Source organism: Mangifera indica, chromosome 14 (genome assembly GCF_011075055.1).
Source record: "Mangifera indica cultivar Alphonso chromosome 14, CATAS_Mindica_2.1, whole genome shotgun sequence".
NCBI lineage: Eukaryota > Viridiplantae > Streptophyta > Magnoliopsida > Sapindales > Anacardiaceae > Mangifera > Mangifera indica.
Window position 1 is genome coordinate 8101359 of NC_058150.1, and position 23956 is coordinate 8125314.

The following is a 23956-nucleotide window of genomic DNA, read 5'->3' on the forward strand; positions in this document are numbered from 1 at the left end:
GCCGTATTTTCTTCCTTATTTCCCCTTGTGCTTTCGAATCGGATCTGAGATCCATTGTCAATTATTATTATGATGTATATATGAGATAAGAGAAAAAGTTTATATTATATTCCTATTCCGTTCTCTTACTGTTTTAGTAGGTCGAAATTTGTTTAGTTGATAGTTTTCCGTTTGAAGACGCACCCGACACTCTGTCATTCCAACTTTTTTCCGCGTTCTATATTTAAAAAAAAAAAACAAGAATTTGACGTTACCTAGTAGAAGTCACAGTAAAATTGACTTTAAGTTTAAGCCAATTTTCTTTTCGGAAATTTTAATAAATAGCCAAAATACCCCTCAATTAAGCAAAAATACCCAAATACACTATTTTTAAGCAAAAATATCCAAATTCCCTATTCCTAAACAAAAATGCCCAAATTCTCTATTCCTAAACAAAAATGCTCTAAACTTTTTTTAAAATATAAAAATTACCCTTCTCCACATCTATATAAACTCTCCTCACTCACTCTTATTACACACACTTCTCATATCACTCAAACACTCACTCTCATTCTCATTTTTATTCAAGATCAATTAGTAGGGGTTCGTTCAGACAGAAGAAGTTCGTATTTCTAAATTCGATTCGAAAAAAGACTATTCATGAGAAAAAGATATTTATACAAATCTTAGCCTAAAAACTTAATTTTATTTGTTAAATCTAGTTTATATGTCATAATATAGGGGTTAAATGCAATGTTAGATAAATATGAGGGTATTTTGATAATATATAATATATAAAGAATTTAAATAACATGTTAAGAATAGATATGTATACTTTGATATAAGACAACATACAAAGGGTGTTAAATAAACAAAGAGATAATTATGAGGGGTCAAATGAAATATTATTAAAATATGGGGGCATTTTGATATTAAACATTGTAAGAGCATTATAAATGAAATTTTAGGAATAGATAGATGTATTTTGATATGAGACAACATAAAAGGGTGTTAAATGCAATGCAAGGTAATTGTAAGGGGTAAAAAAATATTTAAAAAATTATGGGGTATTTTGAAATTACATAATACATGAAGGATTTAAATAATAGATTAAGAGTAAATAGATGTTTTTTGATACAAGAGAATATAAAATAGTGTTGAATAAAAGTTTAGATAATTATAGGGGGTTATATGAAATGTTAAGAAAAACATAGGAGTATTTTGATACTTCATAATATCATGAAATATTTAAAAACATGTTAAGAATGAATAGATGTATTTTGATAATAGGAAACATACGAGGGTATTAAATGAAATATTAAATAAGTATGGGAGCTAAAAAAATGTTAAAAAATATAAGGGGTATTTTGATATTAAATATTGTAAGAACGCTTTAAATGAAATGTTAAGAATAGATAGATACATTTTGATATAAGATTACATAAAAGGTTGTTAAACAAATTGTTAGATAAATATAGAGGTTAAATGAAATATTAGAAAAATATAGGGGGTATTTTAATATTAAACATTGTAAGAACATTTTCATTGAAATATTAAAAATAGATAGATATGTTTTGATACAAGATATTATACAAAGATGTTAATAAAATATTAGATAATTATAGGGGGTTAAATAAAATTTTAAAAAAATATAAAGGGTATTTTGATATTAAACATTATAAAAACGTTTTAAATGGAACGTTAAGAACAGATAGATACATTTTGATACAAGATAACATACGAAGGTGTTATATAATTATAAGGGGTTAAATGAAATATTAAAAAAATATGAGAGATTTTTTTATATTAATAATTGTAAGATTGTTTTACATAGTTATTATAGATTTTTTTGCTATAAATGAATAATTATTTTCAAAAACTTATCATTACAGAATTGATAATTAAAATGGATGGTTATACATTGGTTCGTTACCAAGGAGAATGGATTCAAGGTGGCAATAACACAATGAAATACGTTGGAGGATCTAAACAGTTGATTAAAATTCCTTATGAAACAACATTCGAGGGATTTATTGAGCTTTTGAAGGACTCTTGCGGTATTGATCCAATGAAAAACTACCTTCAACTATCAATAAAGCCAAGAAAAATTTAGCGCGACTGCATCATACAGATCCAAAATGATGAAGATGTCTAGGGTCTTATTGATATGTCTCAGTGCTTACAGGAATATATTCCTATTTTTGTTACATGTATCCCAATTGAAGGGCATGAGGAAGAAGATGAAGATGAAGAAGAAATTAGTGGAGTCAAAAAAAGAATACGATTTGGAAAACTTGATTTATTTCAGTAATGTCATGTTGTACATTGCAAACTTATGGGCTCATGGAGAAAAAGATAGAGTTCCCGATTGGGGTGACTTTGATGGAAATGATATACCCGATATTCCTTCTGAAGATATAGAGCCTGAGTATATAGCATCAGTTACCGAGGGTATAGATAGTTTGCAGCTTAAAGATCCTATTTTAGGTGGTGAAAATTACTCTGGGCTATTTTTTGACAATGTCCCCATTGATCTGTTTAGGCGGCTTCTTGATTTTCCTCCACAGCCATCAACATCATCAGGTGATTCCAGATCGATCTGAGAAGAGAATGGTGTAAAGGTTGGTGATATCTTCTATAATAAAATTCAATTGAAAAACGTGAAACAATTTGTCTTACTTAAAGGATTTCAATTCATGATCAAAAAGTCTGACAAGAAACGATGGGAAATTAAATGCAAGGTTGAAAATTGTAAGTGATATATACATGCAACCAAGTCCAAAGTCGGTGAAGTGTTTTAAATCAACTTTATGAATCCTACCCACATATGTTCAGTTGATCAAATCATGTCACATCACAGACAAGTAGGGGTCCTGTTTAGCCTGGCCTACAGGTAGCTTAGCCTGCAATTTTTGCGGCCGTGACAAGCCCATGGATTGATTCGGCCATGCCCTCGTTTGAAAACCAAACCCATAGATTGATTCAACATAACTCACTATTGCAGTCAACAAAAAAAAAATTATATAATAACTCTCTGTCATTCTACATTTTAAGAACTTTGATAATAAAGAAATTTAATATGTTGTTGATGAAGAATCTCAATCACAATCACGTGAAGATATAACACCACCAGTAAGGAAAAAAGGAAAACAGATATCGATGATGTAAAAACACTTTAATCAAATTGAAGAAACCATTTATGGTAAATTAATTTGACAGATAATGTGCAAACACTATGGTTCATATTTAACATATGTCAGTTTGGGTGACACCATCATCTTCATCATATTAATGAATATTATAAAAAAAAACCACACCACTTAGGAGACAACAACAAATTATCTTCACAAGGTTATGATCAATTGATGAATTTGTTACAAGTAATCCAGACAGTTCAAGCAGACAGAAAATGACAAACTTCATGTACAATAAATAAAAAATACACAACTATATGACTAGGTACATTGTTGCTTTTAATCAACTTTTTACTTTATGTTGAGAATGAAATATTAAAATAAATTATTCAAAATAACACTCAACCAGCATTTAAAAGAATTCCTAAATCTATACTTAAATATAACATCCTTAGGAATTATGAACTGATGAAATAAAAATTATGAAAGAACTATTTGATTTTAATGGTGTTAATTCTATTACTTCTGATTTATAAATAACTACTAATCAACATTTACGATACAATTACACAAATACCCATAATATTAATTTTGATTTGTGCAAAAAAGTTATTGCACTTATGACATTAGAATATCTGCATTCTTGTGTCATTATTGATCAAATATTAGCAAATATTTTTAATGAATATAAAATAAACTACTATACTTTTTCAATTAATTTGATAATACTAAAAATAATAATAGAGTACTTAGGGTGGTAAATCCATAACTAGTAGTTGTTCAATAACAGGAGAGACCTCAACTCGGTGTCCTACACTTTCAAATGTTTTTCGATTCTCCCAGAGAACCTCTTGAACAATTTGTCTTATCATTGAACTATCAATCTATGGTGTTACACCTATGTTAGAAGTCTATCCCCTTATCTCTCTCTAACTACCCTCATGGGTCGGAACATTTTGATTGTTACCAATAAGCCTCCTTGACCTTTTTATCTTGAAACAACACACAAGCTTAGACAGATATACCACAATTTCAAATACTAGTTAAATAATACTTACACCAATCAACACTAGGAAGCGGTTAACGTTGCATGAGGGGCTACTTAAACACTTATTTGGATTAAAACATTTAACACCTTTTTGGGTTTTCAAAACCATGCTCTGATACCAAAAATGTAGCATCCCTCTTTTGATACATACCCCTACTTGAAATATACACCCAAAACGACATGTTAACTTTAAACTTTTTCCAAACCAACAAAAAATAGTAAATACATGGCAATAAATAATATCACACAATCCCAAAAAGTGTACTTAATAAAATATCAATAATATAGTAATTTCAAATTCATAACAAGGTGTCTGAAAATCCAATACATAAAAATAATGAGTGCATAAATACAATCCCAAGATAAACATGTAATAAACTGGCCCAAGAATGTAAATGGCCAAAATACCCTCTTCTTATTCAACATCCCGAGTTAACCTACTAGCTCTTTCATTGTCCCGTAGCTCTAAAATCTTACTTATAAAACCATAAAAGGAACACAGTGACTGAAACACACTCTATAAGTAGGTGACCTCTTAACACCTTGCACACAACATATATGATAACCATAATTCTCATTAGTGTTCTATTTCCAATCTCTATGTGATGTTTCGAATGTTTCCCCAATATCTCAAATACCTATTTGAACTTCTTCAATGTCTAGTGCTCATTCTCTAATGGTGGTGTCATCCCGAATGACTAATATCAAATGACATATATAAGTGTCTCAAATGTCTGGTGAAAGCATGCGACATGCTAGACGCCAAATTTAAAATGCACCCAATACACTTGTCAATTGAGATTCGAGCTTTGGTACCATATCACAAGAAGAGGAAAAACCCAGACTTTTCTAATATCACATACGCATCCCATATGTTAAGGCTCCTAGTGTTAGTGCATGCACGAATATCCTTGATATGAAGATGCCCAACGTTAGTGCATAATCATCAAATAGGTATCAAGGTCACAAGAAATAGCCTTAATGCTCTCACAAAAATAAAATGATACATCATCATCAGTTTTCAATTTGGAATCACTCTAATCAAGGTATGTGTCGTCAAACACATTGTCAAGCACCAGTAATTACTTATCACCTCAATTTGCGTTTGTTAAGGCCATTATATTCATGATGGCCTTTGTTAGGGTGTTATTAATCATATTCCTCATATCTATCCCTCATAGGGATAAAACGGTTATTTCCATAACTATGGGTAAACCTTGCTAACTTCATACATGCATCATTAACTTCATGCATGTTCACTTCCAATTTTCCCTTAACATACATGAGAGTGTATCCTTCATACACGGGGGTGTACTTGCTTAACCTACACAAGCAAGTAAACTATATACACGAGGATGCAACCTAGTGTAGAGTACACGATCGTGTGTATCATACCACAGAGGCATGTGCTTGATAACACACCTATTAATTAACCTAACACACTAACTATTTATGCCTAATTATACATGGTATGTATCCTACAATACATACATGTGAACTCTTTTAGGTTTTCCAGTCACCTAAAGCAAAATGTACAACTCCAAAACTCATACCAATCTATCACTTAACTAGCCTAAATGTATCCTTAAATATTTTAGTTGTAATCTCTATATACATGCTCATAAAATTCACAATAATTAATGATCACTTCATTCAAATACATCAATTCAATCATCCATCATACTTTACATCAACACATAGTGAGTACTTAACCTTTCATTTCGATTCCCATAGCAGAATAACTAAGTAAAACCAAACACTAAAATCTCATGCCAACATCAACATATATGCATCAGTGTATGAATACTTTGTAATCTACATACTTTGTGCCTGCAAAGGATAAACAATCTATTTGTATACATATATATCTTCATACATATTCCATAAACACATACTCATATAATCATTTTAGTTTTCCATGTTCATACCAATTCTAGAATCCATCAAAAAATCATCTCACAAAGCATTGCAATCAAATGAATTGGGATAGGAATTAAAAGGCCATACTACTTACCTTTCCTCCACAGAAAAGCTTAATATTCATGTGGCAACAATTAATTCCCAACGATCCTTTGCGTCCTTAGGCTTCAAGAGCTCTCAAAAACCTTCTCAACTTTCTAAATTTTTTTTGTGAATATGATAGCAAAAGTGAGCCAAAACGCATTTGGACCCTTTTTATTTTTAATTGAAAGCCATAATACACGGTCATGTAATTCATATAAACAGGCGTGTATGTCGTTACCCATTAATGTCATTTCTAAAATCACTATGAAAATAGCTCCTTATCTAAACATTCAAACATGTTGACCACATTTGAGTGTGTACCTCAACATACACAAGCATGTGTCTTCCAAACATAGCCAATTTTCACACAGCACAAAGGAAATCACCATTTTGTCCTTACCAACATACACACAGGAGTGTGGCCACATAGCCTGTAACTCCAAAATCACATATACATAGAAAATTCAACACAAATGAAGAGGCAAAAGATAAAAATACCCTTGGATGTACCTATGGTTGATGCAAATTCAATCAACATTCTCTAAATTTTTTTTTGAATTCTCTTTATGTTTTGTATGTTTCAAAACAATAATGAATCAAGATACGTTTTTCCATCTTCAAATTACTTGAAAAAACATTAAGTTTAATTATTTATGAGATTATGATTCACATGCGCATGATAGTTTGATGTTTAATTACTTATTCATGAATGAATGTAATTATAACTTACACAAAATGCATATAGTTCATGGGGATTTCTAGTTAATTTGAAGGCTAAAGGATTGTTTCCCATCCAAGTTTTGATGTGTTCTCAAAGTCACACCCGTGACGTTTGAAAAACCCAAAATCCTACCTATTAACCAATTTTCATTTAAAATCTCAGTTAAGATTAGGGGTGAAATCGTTATTTAACTAAAAAAATTTTAAAAACTAAAGTTTTACTCATTTTCTCCTCTCAGTTTGAAAATCTCACAATTTCCCTTATCCAAAGTTTGAAAAATCAATATTTCCCCTTTAAGGTTTGCAAACTGTCACCGAAGAAAGTAAAGTTCGTTGTCGCCAATCACGTTGGCTCTAATGGTGAACTTTGCTTTCTTCGACGATGGTTTGCAAACCCTAAGGGGAAAATATTGATTTTTCAAACTTTGGGTGAAAAAAATTGTGAGATTTTCAAACTAAGGGAGGCAAATGAATAAAACTTTAGTTTTTAAAATTTTTTTATTAAACAACGGTTTTACCTCTAACCCTAACTGAGATTTTAAATGGAAATTAGTTCATAGGTATGATTTTGGATTTTAAAACCTTACAGGTGTGACTTTGAGAACGCATCAAAACTTAGGTGGGAAATAGCTCTTTGGCCTTAATTTGAATGTTCTATAATGCATGAAGATTAGTGTTTTTAATGTGTATATTTACTGAACAATACTAATGATATCGTTAGTTCATGTTTCAGTTCTTATATGCTTTTTCTTTTTGTGGCTTGTTTTTTGTCAGAAGCTTGGAAGCAATGTTGGGCATTCTTATCCGAGAACTTTATATGAAAATAGAACGAAAGAATTATTGTACAGCAAGTGTTTCACAGTGAAGTAGATTTTTTTTTTCCCTTTATAGATTAATGATGTTTGAGTTTTCCTATTTATCTTTAGTAACCTCCCATTAATATTTTTGGTTATTTGTTGGTTGAATGAACTCATTAAATCATAGTTTTTTTGTAATGAGTGGGGTGGTTGGTATTTTTCTTAACTAATTAGTAGTGTGTTAAGGAAACAGTTGCACATATGGACCATGTAATGCTTCATTACGATGATATTTTATCAGTTTAATCGTGTTTAAAATAATAGAAATCGAAATCATTCATCTCCGCTAGGCTCCCTATTCCCATTAGAAGTATGAATCCGATAGAGCAATGCTATGTGTTCTAATATTGAAAATTGAAGGTTTATCATTGTTCCAAGGCCAGGGGAAAAATTGAATTCAAAAATGTTAAAAATGTCGAAACCCTAAATTCTACCTGTAAGTCCAAAAATTTTAAATAAATTAAATTTGAACTCCACAAATGAAACCCCAAAAATATTTAAAAAAATTGAGGCCCAAGCTTAAACATGTCCAGAAAGATTGACAAGCCTACATCTAATATTATTCATAAAAAGGTTGTCAAATCAATTTGCAAACAAATACCTAGTATATATGCAACACCACTCGAACTGCCCAAATCATTGTCACTTAAAAAGTTGGGCCAAAGGACTATTTCACCCCCAAGTTTAAGTGTTATCCCAAAGTCACACCAGTGAAGTTTGAAAAACCCAAAATTCTACCTATCCGTTAAAAATTTTAGTCATGGTTAAAGGCAAAATAGTTATTTAATAAAAAATTTTAAAAATCTAAAATTTTGTTACATTTACTCTCCTAAGCTTGAAAACTCACAATTCCCCCCTCATCTGAAGTTTGAAAAATCAAAATTTTCCCCCTAGAGTTTACAAACGTCATCGAAGATGGTCATCTCCTGTGGCGTCAGCTTAATTCTCCCTATCGATCACTTCTCAAACACCGACAAAGGTTAATTTCTTTGACGAAAATGACCGTCAGAAGTCTTAGACGAAGACGACATGGTTGTCTGAGACCTCCGACGATCGTTTTCATCTCAGACGAAGACGATTTCATCTTCGTCAGAGGAATTAGCCTTCACCGGTAGGTAAGAAGTGATCAGTAGAGAGAGTTAAGCCAAGAGGGAGAGTCAACACCATTGGAGACGACAAAATTCGCCATGTTCAACGATGATTTGCAAGCCCTAAGGGGGAATTTTGACTTTTTAAACTTTAGGTTGGGGGGATTTGAGAGATTTTCATGTTGAGGGGGGCAAACATAATAAAACTTCAGTTTTTTTGTTAAAAAACAGTTTTAACCTTAATCTTAACAGAGATTTTTTACAAATGGATAGGATTTTAGATTTTTCAAATCTCACGGGTGTGATTTTACAGTAGCACTTAAACTTGCGTGGGAAATAGTCCTTTGGCCTAAAAAGTTGGAAGGCATCTGATTTTCTACACACATCAAGAAAAAGTGTTGCCCAAAAAATATGCACCATATCTTATTGTCATCCAAAGGCTAAACACCAATCCTGTAACGTTGCAGTTGCCTCCTGATCATTAGTTTAAAATAACCTGACCTCTAAATTACCTCTTTAAAAAACCTGCACGTTTATTACCAATACCAGCTTTGCCGGTATAATATGTTGCAAAGTTTTCAATTACCAGTTGCAACATGCAATTACATATTAGATGGATGCAGTCCAAATGAAACTGCATGCTTAGTTCAATCTAGAGTTAAAAAACTATTCGGATCATTTTCCATTCACATTTCCTCACACAACTATGTATGTACATACTACACAATACAAGTTCCTACAATCAACAATCCACCAAGTGAAGGACGGTAATTAAATAATATAAATCTTTACATTCGACAGTATCAGAACGAATGGACATTGAGAGTCTTCTTTAACTGAAAATAACTTTAACCAACTAACCAGCTTTATTCATGTTTCAGAATTGATTTGAATTTGAACGGCCCAACTCAAGGAAAATAATCAGAAGCATCAGCATCATGAACTCATTTGATGGGATGTACGGGGAAGGATGGAGTTGGCGAGTTCATCATTAACCTTCACAGGAAGTGGAGGCATCTGCTTCATTATCTCCGGCATGTCATTCAAGCTGGCAATAATTATTCAAATCATAAGAATAATTCTGTTACACCATTTTATAACATAATCTTAAAAGTCTGATAATTAGAATATATATAGCATTCCCTATCTATCAATCCCAAATTCTTGCACCTCAATTCAAACCAACTGAAAGCACTAAACATGATGATTAAAATACCATAACAACAATGTTACTGAAATGGTAAGGTGATGATGCTGATATTTATACCACCCACATAACTACAACTACAGGCAGCCAGCTGAGAATGTTCAAGATGTCTATCCCGTAAAAAATAGTGTCTAATTAAGAATAACTTAATTAAACAGAGGCAGAGACATACTCGTTCAGGATTGAGAGGATGTTGTCCCGAGCCTTGCATAAGAGATCGAAATTATCACGTATCTGCAAGTCAAAAATTAAAAGAATATGCCAACAGTTTTGGCATAAATCATTTTCTACTAAATACCATTTTATCAAATGTTGTGCCAATTCCCTCAAAAGACAAACCATCATATTTTAGAATCATTCAACAAATTTGATTAATTAGTTAGACCAAAATATAGAGGGTCTAAGACAGTCAATGGGCCATCTCTTGTGGGTCTATGGTCCACCAAGAGATCTGTATGCTATAATTCTCAGTAAGTAAAAAATCACATCTATTAATTTTTGGCATTTAAGAACAATTCAGTATAATACCATGTTGACATATAAAATGAAGAGAACTGAAATCTAACAAGAATCATCTGCTACTTAGATCATATGAAAAGAACATACTACAAGTATTTCATCTCTTATATTAAACACGGTAAAAATATTTCAATTTCAGCAATTGTCCAAATGTTCCATTAATGAAAGCTACATACATGTCCTAGTTCATTTCAAGAACACTCTAGTTTATAGATGGTAGCGACCGAAGCAAAATAAAGAGAAACAAAGATTTATATAGAAAGAAAAATGGAAACAACAGCTCAGATGAATATCAAGAAATATCTAATTACGTGAAAGTTGTTAAGCATCAAACATTATATTTCACCTGGAAAGTTGCGAAATTTGCAGAAATTTGGTTAAACATTTGAGAATTCTGCTCCAGAAGCTCTCCTGTAACACCGCCAATGGCTGGAAAATATAGTATTTTAAGTATCAGACTATAAAAAAGCTGATAATGGAAACTAAATATATTTCTTAACTATTTTCCATCCACTAAGGTCCATTGGTTCTCACCCCAAAGATTTATCCAAGTTTGATCAAATTCAATAGTTTTTCCCATCAAAAAGCAAATACATAAATGGTAATAGAGATGACACCAATTTTTCACTCATCTAAATTTATATTTGATAAATAAAAACTCACTCATGTTTTCAATGTCAATAATCAATTTAACATAAGCCCTCTGCAGAAAGTGTCTGCACAAACCTTTATATGAGATACCATCATCGGTGTCTATAGGAATCACTGACGGAGCATATGAAGGACCATTTGGGCGAGTTGTTAAATGAGATGATGACTTTGCAGATGAATCTGTAGCCTTTTCCTATAAACACAACCCCACATCAAAATTCAATAAACAGATAGGCCAAATTAACAACAGACAAAAATCCAGTAGGACCACCAGAAGAAACTGTTGGACAGTTTCTTGGTAGTTCACGTGTCCATTTCAGACAAGTGTCAACAGGGAAACTTTTCTGACATCTGGGCATGGTCAAATACTCAAGTTAATTTTTGGGTTTAATTTCATCTATAGGAAATCCACATATAGCATACCTTTATATTACTATTAGCTCTATATAAAGTAGGACGCACTCAATGTTTCTGTTTTCAAATTCCATGTAATAGTGACCTATGAATACAGTTATTATGTTGTAGCTTCCTAAATAATTATAGTGCACTTAAATTCACATATTAAATTAGAACACTTTCTCATCTCCGAAGTGTTTCCAAAACTTTCATCTATAAGACAAACACACAAATGCCAAACAAACAAACATGAAAGTATTGTGAAACATGTTTTCATTAAATTCAAATCTAGCAAACAAATGTGTCAAAAGATAGAATCGCATGAAATGTATTGTACCAGATATGAAATAAGAACATACTTTTCTGTCTTTGTTCTTCCTTGCTGAATTATGATCCTCTTTCCGTCTCTTGCCATTTTCCTTTTTCTGAAATTAGGTGCAAATCTAACCAATTAGATTGTTGTAACATGATACATGTAATATACAGAATATCCAACTGTAAGCATGTGCAGTGTTTTGCGTAATATATAATATAACATTTATGTCAATAATACAAATGATTTTATCAAATAATAATAAAAAATGAAGAAAAAGAAAACTAGGTTAAGCCTTTTTATAACAAAAGATGGTTTAAAACAACAAGAAGAACAAATTTAGGAGAAGAGACCTGAAGCTACAAAACCAAAAAACCACTCCTATATGGCCCATGTTTAGTCAAACTATCAACCTCTCAGCCAGAAACAGAATGCAAATAAAGAAAAGAGGTCATACAAATCATTAGTTTTAGTTTGTCACAATACAATGCATAAATATTACTGTACTCATCCTCATATCCACAAATTCATGGTAAACTTTAGAGAAAGTGATGGTCTAAGAATTTCATATGGTAACTCTACAAATTTTCAGTTTCATTTTAGACATTTACATTCTTGTCACGAAATGGATATTCTAGAATCATTACAAAACATTTATTTTACTTTTTATCTAGTATAATTGTCTATTTCACATACACTTCTATTAATATAAATGAAACTCCAATTTTCATTACATCGGTACAATAGGTAAGCATTAAAAGCACCAAAATGCTTAGCCCATTGAGAAGAAATATTTACTTCTTAATAAAACATCAACCACTAAAATATGGAACTTACAGTCATCCATCTACATCGAAGAGCAACATCGCGAACAGTTTTGTCCTTCAGTTGCATTGCAATTTTAGCATACCGAACAAGGGTTGAATCCGAGGCAAACCTACAACAAAGGTATATCACTCTATTTATCAACTGTTCATTTTCATACGCCAAATGCAAGACATGAGCCAAACATGGTATAAATTTATGATAATATAAATCAAGATGCTCCGAAATGTTAACAACTCTACTCATTCTGCACACAAAAATACTCATCTCCAAAGATGTGAAAAAAATTTGTCAGAATGAGACACATAGATATGCAAATTTTCAAAAACCAGTTTGTTTAACGTATTTTCTTCCAAGAAATGGTCAAACACGTGTAACAAATAGACTAAAATGCTTTATAAATACCATCCCTCCAACCCCCAAATGATTAATAAATACAGCCATAAAAAAATTGCATCCAAATAATCACAAATAGCTGAATAAGAGAATCTTTTAACTAAAATCTGGTTCCCATGCAAGGAAATCATACACCCTATAATTATCATCATTCATAGTGCAAGAACTATACACATGGTTTGGTGGAGAAAGTAGATACTAGATATTTAAAGTGCACCACTCAAAGTACCCTTACAATTACCGCTCACAACAGTATAAATACCATGTTCAACATGGTAACAAAAATTCACTACCACCCACAATTGGTACTGTTAACTTAAATGCCTCCTGTCAATCAATTCACAAAACATAAGACATTAAACCTAAATTTTATGCTAAAAATTAGCATAATGAAGTTATAATACACTAAATTTTCACTTATCCAATCAACAAAAACCCTCAAACAAACACAAGCTGAACAAGCAGCCAAATGAGTGTCAAAACAGTTGCATTCAATTGCTTTAAAAATTACAAGTTTTCAAGGCATAACCTAACAAAAACACACTCAAGAATAACAAAATCAAAATTAAATATTTCAGATAAAAAAAATACATGAATTCACCAATATTAACAGGAAAAAAAAATACTAACTTTGACAGCAAATCTTCAAGAGTCGACTGTTCATCGGGGGTCCACTCAAGTGAAATACCGGAATTGTGCCGCAACGCGGAGGTAGTCGGCGTGGTATCAGTCGCCGGAGTGTTGGCACCGCCATTAGCCGACGTGGACTTCTGCGCCGCCGAGGAGGCCTCCTGGTTGTTTCCTAACGGGTTCGCACTTGCAGCCATCAAAACGGTGACCAAGCGACAGCCAATCACGATTCAGATAATTCAACGTCTGTCTGTTGCGAATTTTTTAAGTGACTTTTAATCAGACAAGTTGAAGAAACTGCTGCGAATCTGGCAATTAGTTTCCCTTTTCTTAAATGTTTTTCAATATTTATACATTTTTATCCTTTATAAGGATCCCTTTTTTTTTTTTTTTTTTGGTTTCGTAAGTTAAATATTATCAAATAATTAATTTGAAAATTGAATATTATAAAATTCATTTTTTAATTTTTAATTTGAAAATTGAAAAAAGTGAACACATGCACAAAAAGGACAAAAAAATGCATTAAATATAAAGAAATATTTGTTAAGATAGGACACTGATTGGATAACAAATAATAATTAAAGCTAACATATAAAAAGACAAAAATTAGCAAAAGACAATCTTATCCATGGTTTTGATAAAGTATTCATTGAATTGTTAGATCGGATTGGTTAAATAGTCATTTTATTTATATTTTATACTTATATAACTTTTTTTTTATAAATTGGTTGTAAATAAATTATGTAATTTTAATGATTGTTTGGATTTAAAATTTGTCTTAATAAAAATAATATTATATATAAAATATAAAATAATATATTATTATTATATAATTAAATAATAATTATTTTTTTATTATTGTTGATATATAATTATTCAATTCAATATTAAAAAGAGTAATATTATGTGTATCTATTTTAGGTATATAAATATATACACATTTATATGTATCATTATATGATTGGTTATTATTTATTTTTAATTAAAAATTATTTAATTATATGATAATATATATAAATATATATATACCCAAAATAAATGTACATAATTTTATAGTAAAAAACACACAATTCCGTAAAGTAAAGAAACAGAATAAACAAAAATTGGTCGGCTGCTCTCTCTTTTTCTCTTCCCTGACCCTGAGCATATCCTGATTTATCTAGGTGGGTGTTGGTAGGCGTGAGCTGAGGTGAGAGATAAAAACGCGCCTCAATAATTCATCCAGTCGTCCATGGACTCCAGTCCCAACCAACAACCAGGTTTTTTTAATTCAATTTTAATTTCAATTTGGAAGAAACATTTAATTTTGGATTTTGTGTTGGTCTTTTTTATCAGTTTTCTCTTGGGGCCTTCATCTTTTAATCGGTACTGGGAATCATGTTAAGAAGCTATTTCTTTTTATGGATTTTGTTTAGTTTTATTTTATAAATGTTTGTATGGTCGTGATGGGTTTATCTTTAGTTTCTGCTATCGATTTTTTGTTGGGTTATCTTTAATTTTGGTAAAGGTAGAGGTATACTAGTTTTCAGGCCAGTGGCCGGCACGTGGTATCGTTACTGGGCGGTTATATTGTAAAGATAACAGCTTTTGTCAAATAGGCTCAAATAGTATGTTAGAACTCGTCCATTTCTTTTGTGCAATGTCTTTAGTTGCTTTATGATTTGTTCATTTATGTGTGATTTTTATTGTAGGTACCGGAGCTCCTGCAAAGCCTTGGGAGCGAACAGGGACTCATTCAGGCCCTTCACCTTTTAATCCACCGTCCTCTGGCACTACCAGCGATGTAGTTGAGGCTTCTGGAACTGCGAGACCGGGTGAAATTGTTTCCGCTGCTAATGGGAATACAGCTGTAAATAATAACAACACTCTTAGTCGGCCTGTACCTACCAGGCCGTGGGAGCGACAGAATTATGGGAGTACTTATGGAGGTAAATGCTGCTCGTCTCATATGTGTGTAATGATATTGTTCATCTATATATACAATATATAACAGTTCTGTGGTTGCTTATATGAATCTTGATGATTTTCATTTTGATGCAGGTTATGGGTCTGGTCTAAACTATAACTCAGGTTACGGATCTGGGACTTATGGATCAGGAATGTATGGTTCGTCATATGGCGGAATGGGAGGCTCTTTTGGTGGTGGATTGTATGGTAATAGCATGTACAGAGGAGGCTATGGTGGTTTGTATGGAGGTTCTAGCATGTATGGTGGAGGAATGCATAACAGTGGGTTTGGAGGGCCAATGGGCAATTATGGTATGGGTATGGGTATGGATCCCTATGGTGAACAAGATCCAAATAATCCATATGGTGGTCCACCATCTCCACCGGGCTTTTGGATATCCTTCCTTCGAGTGGTAAGGAAGCACTGATCTTTAATTTTCAACAATTTTTGTGAATCATTGCCTGGTTCAGTATCTTATGTGTTTCAGTGACAAGAAGAAAATCATTAATATTGACTGTTAAGTAATCATTTTGCCAAACCTCAAATTTGGCTGTTGAACAGGTGGTCAATTGGATGAATATGACTCACATTCTTTATTTATTTTGTAAAGTCTTAAAAGATCGTTTTTGTTTCTCTCCTTGTTGCAACCCCCCTTCTCCCTCTCTCCTTCGAACCCAGCAACATTGTGCAATTAGTTAATTAGCATCTGGCTCTCATGGTTTTTAAGTTTTCCATGACTCACTTATTAGCTGCTTCCAATATATGAAAAATGTCTTTATTTATGCCATTTTTCTTCGTGTCATGAACTTCTTTCTATTGCTTCAGTGCATGAATGTTGCTTCTTATCATTCTTTGTTGTCAAATGGGACTGGCCATTATCAGATCATGATCTCAATTATCTGTCTCTGTACATTTAGCATTTATACATGAATATTGAAAATGTAGAAAATAGTTCATGCAGTTCCATTTCTATTCTTTTTTGAAAATAACTATGAGCTTATTAATCATGTATATGTCTTGATGAAAACAAGTTGTTTAGGGCAGGTGCATTTTTTAAGATGGTCAGACTGATAACCGTTTGTTTTGTAATGGTGGCAGATGCAAGGAGTTGTAAACTTTTTCGGCCGGGTATCAATTTTGATTGATCAGAATACTCAAGCATTTCACATGTTTATGACTGCACTTCTTCAGGTTAATCTCGTTTCGTGCACACATCCTGTTTTCATGTATCATATATAATTGAGGCTTGGTTTAAATCTCTTTTCATTAAAGTAATAACCGGAGTGGTGATATTCTAGTGTTTGTCTTTTGAGCTCTATAAAATGTAATGTATATCTTAATGATTCATTACATCTTCGCATGCAGCTTTTTGATCGCACTGGAATGCTGTATGGTGAGTTAGCAAGATTTGTATTAAGATTGCTGGGAATTAAAACAAAGCCCAGAAAACTTAATCAACAAACACCAAATGGGCTTCCAGGCCCCCACAACCTGCACGGAAATCAGAATTACATTGAGGGTCCTAAACCTGCCCCAGGTGGTGCGTGGGATAATGTGTGGGGAGAGAATGGCAGCAGTTAGCTGATACCTCCCAGTCTGTGGTGTTATTTGCCCTGAGAAACCAACCAAGTCCTGGGAGCTTTGTATTCATCAGAATTTAGATGGAAGCAACAATGTACTCTTATCTACATAGGTTGAGCTCGACATGAAGTCCTGTGTTTTCTTAACATGTTTCTTTCATCATGATAAAATGTGTTGTTTTTCTGTGAAAAAAAAAATGTATTGTGTTTCTGCATCTGTTACTTTTGTGCCAAAGGACAACTTGGTGTTAAGATGAGAAATCTTTAATTGCATATCCAATAGAGAAATACTACATGAGCTGGCAGATGAATATTAATTGGTACTAATTGCATATAAGATATAATTTTTACCAGTGAAATGATATTTTGGAGTTTTTTATAAAAGATACATTTTTGGGATTTGTAAGTTCTTCATCAAGATTTATTGTGTATGCATACTACTTGTCTGGGAAGTTATGACAAGAACAGTGACAATAGGCCAAATTGCGCAGGGTGATCAGAAATTCAAGGGAAAGGAAACATGATCCTTTTCCTTTGCGATGGGCACATTCATCTGATTCGCCCTAACTAAGAGAATGCATTGAGTGGACAAAAAGCCCAGGAAAACTTAATGAAGTACACAAATCAGAGATTAAATTTCCTGGTTCATCTACAAAATTAAAGCTTTTGATCACACAGCTCAAATCAAAATGTCTAATAAATGTCATGCCTTGGATCCAAGGAATGCGGGAAGCAATATTGTGTAACCACATCTTATTATTAGCAGTCTCCAAAGTGTTTTTTGAATAGCTATACCTAAAGATTATTAAGATTCCTACCCATCAATGCATTTTGCATATAAGTTGTGCAAATGATAGCAGGAAAGGATGTCTATCCAAAGGTTACGGGCCATATGTAGGTTGTGCCAAGGCTCGTGGGAAGGGCGCGTTAACCACCATGGCACGACCGTGAAATTAAAAAAAAAAAAACTTTTCCTCTTATTGGGCAACAACACTCTCCAACGGTCAAGTAGCTGTTGGAACCAATTAAAATAATTAAACTTCTCTTGCTAATGCATTAAACCTGGTGGAGTATTCTTTTACTATGTTGTTTATTTGAGACAATGTAATGAACTCTTGTGCCCTTAAACACCTCATGCAAACTCAACAGGTTTTGGGAGGGAACTTTTAGACCTATTATGACCTAGGTTGATGCAATTTATAGATTACAGGCCTTTGTCAAAGCTCAAAAGCTCAAAACTTATTTTAAACGGTTTTAAGCATAATTATCAGTATTTTACGATTCAATATAATATAAATAAATAAATGATATATATCATGAGGTGTATCAAATAAATACAACACTCCAAAATATTGTTTTGTCGTGAGATTTGTATCTTAATTATTTTTTAAAATTATTTAGTGGTAATGCATATGTTTTTATGACTAAATTAAGATGCTGATGAGTAGATGTGCAGATGTGTTCTGTTACCGGTCATAACACATGAGATGAATGTTTTGGTCTGTTGAAATATTATTTACGGGTTAATTGACCAATGAATGGAAATAATAAACTAGAATTCCTGCAAAGTAGCCTTAAGTTAATGAACTTTGAAGCATTTTCCGGGTTCTTATGCTTCTTACTTAACTGTCTTTTTTGTGAAGGTGATGGCATAGTATGAGAGTTCATGTATGTGGCTTCTTCGGAAATCTTAGTTCTGCTTGCATGGAATTTGTGATTTGACTATGGTATGAAATAAATAATCAGAAATTAATATATTTGTTGACAAACTTGACTTGCATGTCACTAAGGGGGTGTTTGGTTTGGATAATGTTTGATTACTAAAATATAAAGATTACCTTGAAGATAGATTACTTAGAAGATTACTGGGTATAAATTATTACTATGTTTGATAAAATTTGATAGGTATAAATAATTATTGTGTTTGGTTAAAGGAAATAAAAGGTTACTAGTAAATTATTTTACTTAAATGTCCTTGAATAGAATTATTTTTAAATATTTTTTATATTATTTGTCATATTAATTAAAAATAAATTTATTTTTATCTCAAAAAATTAATAAATAATAATATAATTATAATAAACTCAAGATTACCCCAGTAATCCTTAAATACCTAAGGCGAAGGTGGTAATCAGATTACCACCTATATTACCTATCACGTCAGCATTGGTAATAGAAAATTATTGTAATCTTTTATTACTGACAAACCAAACAAGGGAATAAAAAATAAATTACCAAGGTAATCTTAAAATCCCTCAATCAAACGCATCCTAAGGTTTCCATATAGTATTTTATATTACTCTATTGTTTTTTACTGTTTAATTAATGTTGGTTGTTGGGATATTTACCTTTTTAGTGTATACATATATACCATTTATTTCAAATCTTAAACAAAAATATCACAACAATAATCTCTCTTTAAAATATTCTCATTGACACGACCCATGTATAGAGATTTTCTCTTTTTTTCTCTACAACTTTGAAACTTTGGAAGGAATCTCTATATCTTGCGTCAATGGAAAATAATTGAAGTAGTAAGAAACTTTGAAAAATAATTGAAGTAATGAGAAACTTTGAAAAATAATTGAAGCAACACGTTATTATAAAGATTTTAAAAAACTAAAAATTTGAAGCACTAAAGGAAGAGATACCTATAAGCCACAACCACTAGTAGTCTTCATCGATCACCGCACGACAATGAAACATAATTGAACGACAATAGACAACTACATAGTAGGATGACAAGTGATTTTTTTTTATTCTAATTGTTGGATATTGGATGAAAGAAAAACAAAGTTCTGGAAAAAAATAAGAAAGCGTTGTTGGAACTACTCAAGTGGTTCTTTTTTTCAAATTATGCATTTGTTTTTTTTTTTTTTCAAATTATACTTATATATGTTAATTTAACGAATGTAGCACCACTCTGTATAACTCATGTCAACAAAAGTATTTTAGAAAAAAATATTATACACACACACAAAAATTAAAATAAGGGTAAAAAGTTGAATATCCCATGATTGTTTATGTCTTTCCATTAACTTCATTATTAGACCAATAAAGGTACAACTGCACAAATCATGCTAGCATTGCTGGTGATATGGTTCTTGCACCTGATTATGCTCATGAGCTTCCTCGCTATGGGCATGAGGTGGGCCTCACTAATTACATTGCAGGTATAAAAAGATTCCCTTTTTCTTCATTCTATTTATCATTGGAGAGATCCTTTATTGCTTATTCAATGATCACTAGCTTACTGCACTGGACTTCTCTTGGCTCGCCGAGTCCTAAATCAGCTTGAAATGGATGAAGAGTATGAGGGAATTGTTGAGGTACATAGCTCATTTGTGTTCCTTGACTGAATTTTCATTATTCTCCTGTTTAAATAGAAATTTAAAGTTTCAAATCACTTGCTGACAGGCAACTGGGGAGGATTTCTCGGTCGAGCCGACAGATACCAGGAGACCTTTCCATGCCTTCCTTGATGTTGGTCTTGTAAGGACAACTACTGGAAACCGTGTTTTTGGTGCTCTCAAGGTAACACAAATCCCCTTTTTCTTTTAAGCCCATTTTGTTTATCAGAACCCGCTATCATTAAAAAGTTTCCTAATAAAAAATAGTTGCAATTGTCTATCTTCAGTCAGATCTTTAGCTTCTATTCAGTATCTGCCAACACTCGAAATTGAATATCCTCCTTTCAAAAACTTGCCTTTTTCCAATTATCACCCTGCAAAAGCAGCCCCAGGGACTGGCAGACCAGATTAATGGCCCTCTGCAGTGGAAAGTATTGGCAGTGATAACTTTGCAGTTCCATTAAGAATGTTGTGGATGGCAAATCTGCTCAATCTTGTGATATTTCATTTCCAAAATGAAATAGATAAAAGTATCTTGTCATCATGAAACTAAAGTTTTATGAAATAATAGTGGATTATCTAAGATGTTCGATCTTAATAATGCCACAAGCTTTCTCTGAATGAACTATTGGGTACCCCATTTACCTGACCCATCATGAGAGATCGGACATTAAAGCAATTATGTTGCTGGACTCTTCGTCTGCGTCTCCGCAAATATTTTTAAGTGATATATGAAAGATATTTCTAAATGAACTCATACGAGGATTATATTTAACAGTAATAAGGTAGGTAATTATTAATTAATTGATTAATTGATTTTTTTTTTTGGTTAAGTAATTGATTAGTTGATTGATTAATTGATTAATTTAAATATATTTAATTATATATTTTAACAAGCTAGATGATTAGTTAATTGATTAATTGATTAATTCAAATATATTTAATTGTATATTTTAATGAGCAGATGGTATTAATTTCCTGTTGTCTTTCCGCTATATTTTCTTACAATTTCTTTAAACCCCTTATATATTATCAACTATGAAAATATGCCTTCTAATTCTCCTACATTTCGTTAACACCTCCAAATATTGTTTAATATCATAATGTCCCCATTATATATTGTTTAATATCAAAATGTCTTTTATATTTTTCTTACATTTCATTTAACGCCATGATATATTGTCAAAAATCAAAATGATCTTTGCATTTTTCTAACATATGGAACTTGATATTGTTATAATATCTAAATGCCCTCTCAATTTTGGTGTATTTTTTTAGCACCCTCATATTTTGTCTAATTTCAAAATATCTCACATATTTATTTGAGATTTCATTTAATACCCTTCTACATCATCATATATTAAAATGCTCTTATTTTTTCTAATATTTTTTATTTAACACTTTCATACATTATCTAATATCAAAATGTTCTCATATTTTTCTAACATTTTTTTTTATCCTCTCATATATTATTAAATATCCAAATACCCTTATATAAATAAAATATATGAACTTGATTTAAAGAATAAATTAAGTTTTAGATTAAGATTCATATAAATACTTTGTTATCACGGATCGATACGAATTTTTTCTTTCGAATAAATCCACAATGTCAAATATTAAGTGAAAAATGAAAATTTGAATGTTGTGAAGAAAGTATGATGGTAAAAATTTATATATAAGTGATAAAGAATATTATTGGTATTTCAAAAAAATTACATATTTTTGTTTAAACTTTTGAAAAAAGGGACATTTTTATTTAAGATTTTGAAAATAAGGTATTTTTACTTGCCCTATTTTGGTGGGCATTTAATTAAATTTTTAATTAGAAAAAAAAAAAAAAAAAGCGACGGTTTAGCGCAAAGGAAGAGACTCAAGGGAACACAGAAAGTCACCCTTAATGTCACTCCCAAAAAAACCAAAGGGTTTTTCCTTTTATCAATAGACTTTTTATTTAATGTAATTTGACTTTTTTGGTTGATATATTAAATGTTTAATGAAAATAATTAAAAAAATCACCTGGTTGGCTGCCGCAAGCCACAAGACTACGAGGGAATTGAGAAAGTCTTCCCTTATCATCACGCCCAACAAAATAGGGTTCATGTATTATCAGACTTTTCATTTAATGTAATTTAACTTTTTTGTTACTCTATATTAAATATTTATTATAAATTTATTATTCATTATTTATTTAATTTGAAAACCAAACTTATCTAGATAACCAATTTTCAGATTCTAATAAATCAAAAACCGAATTAAAATTTTAGTTTTTATAATATTCTAATTCGATGATTGAACCAATTTTACGATTATCCGATTTTTTGGATTGGATTATAATTCAGATACAAGTTTGGTTTGGTTTTCGAAAAATTTTGAACACTCCTACTATGAACTAGAATCCCCTTCACTAGATGAATCCCATGATAACTAAGGATATAAATATTACGTGGTTAATTCAATCAAAGACGAATAGTTATTGAAAATATGACTCCCAGCGAATGACTTTTCCCTATTGACAAAGGACAAAGAGATCACAATCATTTCAAGATTTTAAATTGCCAGGACCGGGTGGGAGAAGGCAAGCCCGAGCATGAATGAATCATGGCCCGAGCGTGGGCCTTCGAAATGGTGGAGTACCACCCAATCTTTATGTAAAGACTGGGTGTACAACATTACTAAAAAAATCACATCCATGATTTTTCATTATAACATCCACAGCCATATCTAAAGTTTTTTTTCCTTTGCCTCCTATTGTATTTATTGGAATGCATTTTATGATTTTGGGTATACCATATGTGTTGCTAAGGGTAAAATGATCATTTTTTGTAAAGTACCTAAAATTGGCTAAGTTATGAAAAAACATACGTCTGAGTATAAGGGAATATACATTTATGTATGGTCAATGATTTAAATTTAAACTTTCTTTGCCTTTTTTTAGACTAAAATGGATATCAAATGACAAAGAAAGGTAATGAATGATGAAAAATGGTAAAGCGTGATGAAACAAATCTTCAAATGTTCGATAACTCTTTGACTTACAACATATTAACCTCAAAATAGCCAGATTCTAACTAGAAATGGTATTGGAAAGCTAAAGTTGATAGTCATATAAGTGGCATGGAATATGTAGAATGACTGAAAATTGAGTTTATATGGGGGAGTAATTTCGTGAAAAGTAGCAAATTTGCCCCCCAAATAAAATCAAGAAAGTTGTTAGGTGCCCTTGTATCAAAATATTAGGTACAAACCAAATATATAGCCATCAAAGCAGCTTTCAAGATCCCACTGAAGCTGAGAAACATCATGGTTTA

At 31.7% G+C, this 23956-nt stretch overlaps 2 protein-coding genes and 1 long non-coding RNA gene across 3 annotated transcripts; 2 read left to right on the forward strand and 1 right to left on the reverse strand.

Moving 5' to 3' along the window:
• Positions 1-9488: 9488 nt before the first annotated feature.
• LOC123195527 lies at positions 9489-14115 on the reverse strand. Its single transcript, XM_044609292.1, has 7 exons — positions 13768-14115; positions 12754-12853; positions 11963-12028; positions 11283-11400; positions 10903-10985; positions 10210-10271; positions 9489-9878 (listed from the first exon to the last, which is right to left on the reverse strand). Exons 1-7 carry the CDS (start codon positions 13962-13964, stop codon positions 9767-9769), a joined length of 738 nt encoding a protein of 245 aa, XP_044465227.1. The 5' UTR covers positions 13965-14115; the 3' UTR covers positions 9489-9766.
• A 730-nt stretch (positions 14116-14845) lies between these two features.
• LOC123196961 (peroxisomal membrane protein 13) lies at positions 14846-17600 on the forward strand. Its single transcript, XM_044611124.1, has 5 exons — positions 14846-15026; positions 15459-15695; positions 15808-16127; positions 16814-16906; positions 17081-17600. Exons 1-5 carry the CDS (start codon positions 14999-15001, stop codon positions 17294-17296), a joined length of 894 nt encoding a protein of 297 aa, XP_044467059.1. The 5' UTR covers positions 14846-14998; the 3' UTR covers positions 17297-17600.
• Positions 17601-20504: 2904 nt separating this feature from the next.
• On the forward strand, positions 20505-21229 carry LOC123195476. The gene is made up of 3 exons (XR_006497475.1): positions 20505-20624; positions 20713-20829; positions 20913-21229. It is a non-coding gene; the product is annotated as an uncharacterized LOC123195476 (long non-coding RNA).
• Positions 21230-23956: the final 2727 nt, after the last annotated feature.